Raw genomic sequence first — 6,811 nt, 5'->3', positions numbered from 1 at the left:
AGCAGCAGCAGCAGCAGCAGCAGCAGCAGCAGCAGCAGCAGCAGCAGCAGCAGCAGCAGCAGCAGCAGCAGCAGCAGCAGTGATGCGATGATGGATGAGAGGAGCTCGTTCCTAGTCGCCGCGCTGCTGCGCTAGTTCCGCAAGCAGCAGTCGTCGTCCTCCTGGCCGCCGCCCACGGCAGGGTGGCGAGGTGGGGGCAGGTCTGTTTGTGCGTCCATATCGGCCACCCCAGATCGCCGCCGCCCCCCGCCGGCCCCCGCCGCGCCCCGCGGTGGTGGCGTGCAAGATACGCCCCGAGCGGCACTTACGCCCTTAGACGACGCGTCCGGACTTCCGCGTTGATAAGGCTCGGTTTCGCATACGAAATGAGCGCGTCCAGGAATAGCGCCCCGAGACTGAGTCGGGTCGTTGTGCCGTCTCGGCGTGCCCAGCAGGACGTGTGGAGCTGGGACAACCTCCGCGACGGCTGCGGCGACACCAAGAACTGCCTCGGCTTCCCGGAGAACTGCGAGTCGGACAGCAGCGCGCAGTGCACCGCCATCGTCACGGTGCAGGTCCTGCCGCAGGACGAGCCGACCGCGCCGGGGGGCAAGAGCGACATGTTCACCTTCAGGATGAGGGCCTCGGACGCCAAGTGGGTCGCCGTCGGGCTGGGAGAGACCTCGAAAATGGTAAGGGAGGATTCCCCGAATCCCGGGTCCCAGTCGTCTGTCTCTCTCTCACTCACGTTTGGGGTCAGGTGAGGGGGGTGCAGACAGAGGATTGGCCCGAGGGTACACACTCGATGGAACTATACGCACCGTGTGCACCAGAACCAACACCCAAGTCCAGTGTTGTGGGTCTGCACATGCACACCATCTTGGGCCGCATGGGCCGTGGTGCCTGACGGGCGGAGGGAGCATGCAAACCCGGAAAACTATAGAGGGTGTTTGCTCTGGAACATTCCGATAGTATTTAGACATGTCTCGTCCTCTGTCCCGCAGCACGACACTAGCGTCATCGAATGTGTCGCAAACCCCGACGGCACGATTGAAACCTACCTGTCCTACACGCCGCAAGCGAATGAACGGAAAGACTGCATACGCATGACCAACCCGGGCGGTGCCATCAAACTGAGGCAAAGCAGATACATGGACGCGGGCCTCTTCTGCGAGGTGTCGCGCGTCAACCAGTCGAGGCTCATAAACATAGATTGGAACCTGGACGAGAAGCCCTTCTTCCTACAGCTCGCCTTGGGCACAAAATTCAAGAGTGAGTACTATCGGGATAACAAACAACAAAAAACGGAAAGCGTTTTGCTCTGAATCACTATTTACGTTTGAGTATGATTGCAGATATTGGGGGCATCGGCGGCCTGATGCAGCACAACAAGGGCGCCGTGTCGGCGGCCAGCAGTGTGCGGCTGGACGCGTACCGGACGCTCGGCGCCGCCTCCAACTGGCCCATGCGCCTGCACGGTGCGCTCATGGTCCTGGCCTGGATGTTCGCCGCCACGGCCGGCTCGCTCGCCGCGCGCTACTTCAAGGCGGCCTGGGGGAAGGCCACCATCTGCGGCAAGGCCATGTGGTTCGCGGTGAGTATAGTGCGGCGGATTTGAGCTTGGACTCGAGCCTGATATGGGGAAGGACCTGCGAGTGCGAAACACGTGATGGCTCCCGCCCTGCTCGGGTTCGGACCGAACGTGACTCAGCTGAAAGATAATTTGGCTACCTTGCAAACAACAATCCGCGTTCGGTCCACATGCGAGGCCGCGGGAAGCATACGCGCCCCCGTCCTCAAAATTTCGGTTTTGAACGGTTTGAAACATCCAGCATGAGTTTTGAGAAGGGTGCCGCCCGTCCCTCTCGTGGGTTGGCGGGGGTAGTGCCATTGGCGCGGCTCTACCCCGAGGTCCCCGCTGTCGCAGAGAGGGAAGTTCGCCCGCCCGACCCGCACCCGCTCCCGCACCCGCACTGTTACACTGGGCTGGGCAGGGCACCGGGGGGTCTCTGGGGCCTCTGACCCGCGCGGCCGCAGCGCGAGACTATGCCCCTCGACAATGCCATTGGGGTGTTTTGCTTAATCGCGGGACGGTATGACGAGGCATTCCGCAGCGAGCATCTTTGCCGGGTCACTTCCTCCGATAACGGCGGACTCATTCTTCGTCGTGAAACGGCTCATCGACACTAAACGTCGAAAAGTGTGTCATGTCGGAAGGGGGGGGGGGGGGCTGACCGTGACATCGACAGGAAGTGCGAAAGAGGTGTCAGTTGGGGGAGGTGTGGGTGGGAGGTGTAAAGAGAGCGCAGGTGCGTCGCTCCATCTCTAAGCACCGGACGATGCATGCTACCATGACGAGGCACTTTCTTTGAGAGCGACTGGGACACTCTGTTGGATTAAGTTGCCCCTCATTGCCCCCGTCGCTGGGCCGCCGAGGGAGGAAGACTCTAAGATCTCGTGCGCAACGGATTACCCCCGGACTGCCGCCCCACTACTCCTGGATCAACCCGAATTACCCTTATTTGCGTCTGGGATAAGCAACAGATAACCCCGGATTGACACAGGCCGTGTCTCGCAGAATAACCCAAGTCACTACCCGATTTCCCCGCCACACACTACTACACAGTCGACAATAACGTGTTATTTGTGCACAGTGGCATCGCCTGCTCATGATACTCACCGTGGTGCTGCACGTCGTTGCCATCATCGCGGCCCTGATCTACCTGGAGGGCTGGTCGTCGTCCTCGGGCGTCCACGGCATCCTGGGCGGCGTCACCACGGCGCTGGCGCTGCTGCAGGGAGCGGCCGGGCTCCTGCGCCCCAGCCCGGACCACAAGTACCGCCCCCTCTTCAACTGGGGGCATCGTGTCCAGGGCTTCGCGACACACGTCATTGCCATCGTCACCATCTTCTTCGCCGTCGGCCTTCCCTACGCGCGCCTTCCCTCGTACACCTACGCCATCCTGGGCGTCTACGTCTTGTTCTACTTCATCCTCCATGGCGTGCACTCGGTGAGCTACAACCGACTACTTTTCTGAGGGAGATATTCCAATCGAACAATAACTTATCGTTAGGAACACTCTTACGTAACATTTCAGTTGTTGTTCAAAACAATACTGAAGCACTATCCTACTTGCTTTAAAACATTTAAGTCCTTTAGAGATGTTCTAATTATTTTTTCTTTCCTTCACAGCTAACTGAAGTGAAGAGCTACTACTTCATTTTTGTCCTCTTTGGGTCTGCTGCATTTGCCATTACAATGCTGATCCTGGTAGTGATTGGTCCAGCATAAGGTCGCATTAAGGGAGTTTCTAGACATGGTCAACGCTGTTCACCCGTTTAAGCGGCCACCTACCAACAAAACACATGCAACACAACTAGGTGGTAATTAAAAGGCACCCACTCAAATTTACTATTAGTGATAAAAATTAATATTATGAATTACTATAAGATAGTGTACTTAATAAACAACCCTTTTTATAAAACTCTTTATTAATAACATGACAATAGGCGTGTGTGTTTCATTTTACTATTAAAAATCACTTTTAATCCTAACACAAAACGACAACAAAATAGTACGAAAATAAGTGTTTTAGACACAATACTGGTTCAGTTTTGGCTCAAAATGAGGATATGACAGACACATGTCTCATGGAAGAATTCTTACAGAGTTAATTATTTTGTGCACCAACAGCTCTTGAATAATTTACTCGAAGTGCAGTCTTGATTGTTTCTTGCCAATTAATGCTGAAATTCTAGAAGAAAAATACCAACACAGTTAGAGATTTGATTTAAAGACTACAGAAACTTTTAACAGTTCTAGAAACATACCCAAAACTGTTTAACTGTTTTTCTGTGGAACTTTAACAATCACTGATTTAATCTCACTGTAGGCATTCAAAGCATCCTGTCCAGCATCTCGACCAAAGCCAGACTGTTTGTAACCACCAAATGGCACCTGGACTGACAGGGCATTGTAGGTATTAATCCTGAAAATTATTTTTCCGTTAGTTTCATAAAAGATAATTTAGTGAAAACCTGCTAAAACTATTACGAATAGTCGTTAAATATGTCTCACCATACAGTTCCTGCCCGTAGACCTTGCATAATGTACATAGCCTTATCAATGTCCTTTGTCATAACAGCAGCAGCAAGACCATAGTCACTGTTGTTTGCTCTCTGAATGACCTCATCAAGGTTCTTAAAACGAATAATCTGCTGGACTGGGCCGAAAATCTGGCAACAAATTTATTACATGAAATGGGTTTGATATCTACTGTAAAAGTAATTAACACCTCATGGGCCAGTGCTTACCTCTTCTCTTGCAATTCGCATGTCATCCTTGACATCAGCAAACACAGTTGGTGCAACAAAATATCCCTTCTCACCAACCTGTGCACCGCCAGTGACAAGTTTCGCACCTTCTTTCTTGCCACTGTTGATCATTTCAAGAATCTTGGACAGTTGCTCCTGGTCAATCTAAAAGGCAAACAATGTAACACCAACATCAAACAAAAATAAAGCATTAATTATCTGAAGAGTGACTCAAAAAGAAGCCTCTATTAGGGTATATATACTCCAGTTTCCCCCAAAAAGGAGGCAACTAAACAAAGACTGAAAAAATTTAAAAATAAATTACAAAATTATACCTGTGGTCCCTGTTCAACATTCAGATCAAAAGGATTGCCAACAGTACGTTTCTTAGCTCGCTCCCCAGCTGCTTCCACAAATTTGTCATAAATGTCATCTTGGACAAAGGTACGGGAACCAGCACAACAACACTGACCCTATAACAAAAACAAAAATATAAAATTAACTACTGTGTATGCAGAGTGTACTAAGTGCAAACAATTCAAATCTACACTGTAATTTGCAACTTAAACAGTTCGTAATAATCACCATGTTGAAGAAAAGACCAAAATGAGCTGTTTCAACAGCCTCAGTAAGATCAACATCTCCTAAGATGATATTAGGAGATTTGCCACCAAGTTCAAGAGTAACTCGTTTCAAAGTATCAGATGCACCCCTCTGAATAATTTTTCCAACCTAGACAAAATTTGGGATAAAAATTGATTTAAAAAACATTATTTATTTTAGAGAGAAAGGAACAAACCAATATTTACCTCTGTAGATCCAGTAAAAGCAATTTTGTCCACTTTAGGGTGCTTTACAAGAGCCTCGCCAGCCTCCGCAAAGCCAGGGACAACGTTAAAGACACCTGGAGGAAATCCAGCTTCTTTGGCCAATTGGGCAACATGGAGAGTTGTCAGCGGTGTTTGTTCAGCGGGTTTCACAATAATTGTGTTACCCATGGCAATAGCCGGGCCAAGTTTCCAAGAGAGGAGCATGATTGGGAAATTCCAAGGCAAGATTGCACCGACAATTCCTACTGGCTCTTGTCGGGTAAAAGAAAAGAAAGGTCCATCCATGGGGATGGTCTTGCCATGGAATTTGTCAGCAAAGCCAGCAAAATAACGAAGATTATTTGCAGCTCCTTTCACATCCACAGGCAAGGACATGTTGTATGGTTTGCCATTATCAAGTGTTTCAAGTGACTGCAATAAAAAAGGTTTTAATTTATTATTTGAGCATATAACAGACACAAAATAAATCAATAAATTTGTCAAACTGACCGCCAGATAAACAGCATCCCTATCTATCAAGTCAGCCAGGCGATTGAGAAGGTATCCTCTCTGTGAGGCATCCATAGTGCGCCATGGGCTCCCAAGGCGGAAAGCTTCATTGGCTGCTTGGACTGCCTTGTCAACATCAGCCTAAAAAGCAACAAAGTTTCAAAAGAAGTAAAAACGAGTAAAAAAAACAAAAAAACATTTGCAATGGATTTAATGAAACCAACTTTGCCGCCTTCTTGAATTTCAGCAACAGCTTCACCTGTTGCAGGATTAATGGTTTGGAATGTTTTTCCAGATGATGACTTGTGCCACTCATTGTTGATGAATATCTGTGAGCAAATCACAATAAAACATATCAGTTAGTACACAGTCTTCACAAAGATAAAAAGTGGGTTCAATGACATTTGATAAGTTACTTTAATGCTAACTGACAAGAAACTTTCCGCATGGCAACAAGTCTTAAAGTACTCGAGGTATTTATCATTTAATTGACTACAGCCAGTTGCCAGTTCTTGGGCTCTCTCCAAGGCCAACCTTGGCCGTCGAGCCCCAGGACAGGTCCAGGCAGGGGACCAATCCGGCCCGGACATGCGACCTTGAAGTTACATAACATTGTCACTCTCAACTCGGTTATGCCGGCTTATTATCGAAACAGCATTTTAACAAGTACCTACAATTAATCGATCCCGGTTAAGCAAATGGTGACACAACTAGCACTGCACGAATCACACTCCACCGGCCTCAGACATAAAGCAAAGCTAACAGAAGCAAGATAACCCCGTCAGCTGATTTGTTGTTGTTTTGAAACTGCCTCACTGACCACCCACTACAATGAACACACCCTGTCCAGAGTCTGGTAGGTTGGTCCTAACTCTAAGGGCAAATTTTCAGCGGAGGAATGCCCTGCGACATAATCATTTAGGGCCTAAACTTACCCCAGAGTATAAAGCTTTGGCGTCTGGCTGGGGAGCCGGCAGCTGAGCAGTGGCATACGTCTGGCAGGCTTGTACTCCGCCTGCGAGAGGCTTCCTGCAAGCCTCCTGCAGCTGTCGGACAGCGGACGATTTCAGGACGGTGCGCAACATCGCTGAGAAGTGGCTGTTACCGACTGAGGGAGACAGAGACAGACCCCGACCCCGCTGGCTTTGCTCGTAGCGTGTGAGTGTTGAGTTGAGTGGGTGATAAGACAAGTGGGGGAA

The 6,811-nt window shown here is 49.6% G+C and overlaps 2 protein-coding genes across 2 annotated transcripts in view; one reads left to right on the top strand and one right to left on the bottom strand.

Moving 5' to 3' along the window:
• LOC113202388 (putative ferric-chelate reductase 1 homolog) overlaps positions 1 to 3,490 on the top strand; it is a 14,082-nt gene extending 10,592 nt beyond the window's left edge. The window contains exons 4-8 of the mRNA XM_052272518.1: positions 432 to 671; positions 984 to 1,251; positions 1,335 to 1,573; positions 2,634 to 2,990; positions 3,173 to 3,490. Coding sequence (XP_052128478.1) covers positions 432 to 671; positions 984 to 1,251; positions 1,335 to 1,573; positions 2,634 to 2,990; positions 3,173 to 3,271 — 1,203 coding nt within the window. The 3' untranslated portion in view covers positions 3,272 to 3,490. The remainder of the gene's footprint in view (positions 1 to 431; positions 672 to 983; positions 1,252 to 1,334; positions 1,574 to 2,633; positions 2,991 to 3,172) is intronic.
• Positions 3,454 to 6,772, bottom strand: LOC113202362 (aldehyde dehydrogenase, mitochondrial). The gene is made up of 10 exons (XM_026416554.2): positions 6,548 to 6,772; positions 5,837 to 5,941; positions 5,613 to 5,753; positions 5,103 to 5,534; positions 4,879 to 5,025; positions 4,629 to 4,766; positions 4,294 to 4,458; positions 4,058 to 4,215; positions 3,811 to 3,968; positions 3,454 to 3,734 (listed from the first exon to the last, which is right to left on the bottom strand). Exons 1-9 carry the CDS (start codon positions 6,695 to 6,697, stop codon positions 3,821 to 3,823), a joined length of 1,584 nt encoding a protein of 527 aa, XP_026272339.1. The 5' UTR covers positions 6,698 to 6,772; the 3' UTR covers positions 3,454 to 3,734; positions 3,811 to 3,820.
• Positions 6,773 to 6,811: the final 39 nt, after the last annotated feature.

This window comes from Frankliniella occidentalis, unplaced genomic scaffold (genome assembly GCF_000697945.3).
Source record: "Frankliniella occidentalis isolate FOCC.00 unplaced genomic scaffold, Focc_3.1 Scaffold209, whole genome shotgun sequence".
Taxonomy (NCBI): Eukaryota; Metazoa; Arthropoda; class Insecta; order Thysanoptera; family Thripidae; genus Frankliniella; species Frankliniella occidentalis.
Note: the sequence above shows the minus strand (reverse complement) of the source record. Positions and strands in the feature narration are given on the sequence as shown.

Excerpts from the sequence above, each read along its gene's own strand:
- LOC113202362 (XM_026416554.2), bottom strand. The coding sequence starts at position 6,697 with ATGTTGCGCACCGTCCTGAAATCGTCCGCTGTCCGACAGCTGCAGGAG. Across the intron at positions 5,535-5,612 it reads GGGATGCTGTTTATCTGGCG|TCACTTGAAACACTTGATAA; the intron begins GTCAGTTTGACA and ends TTTTTATTGCAG. Across the intron at positions 4,459-4,628 it reads ATGTTGAACAGGGACCACAG|ATTGACCAGGAGCAACTGTC; the intron begins GTATAATTTTGT and ends TTTGCCTTTTAG.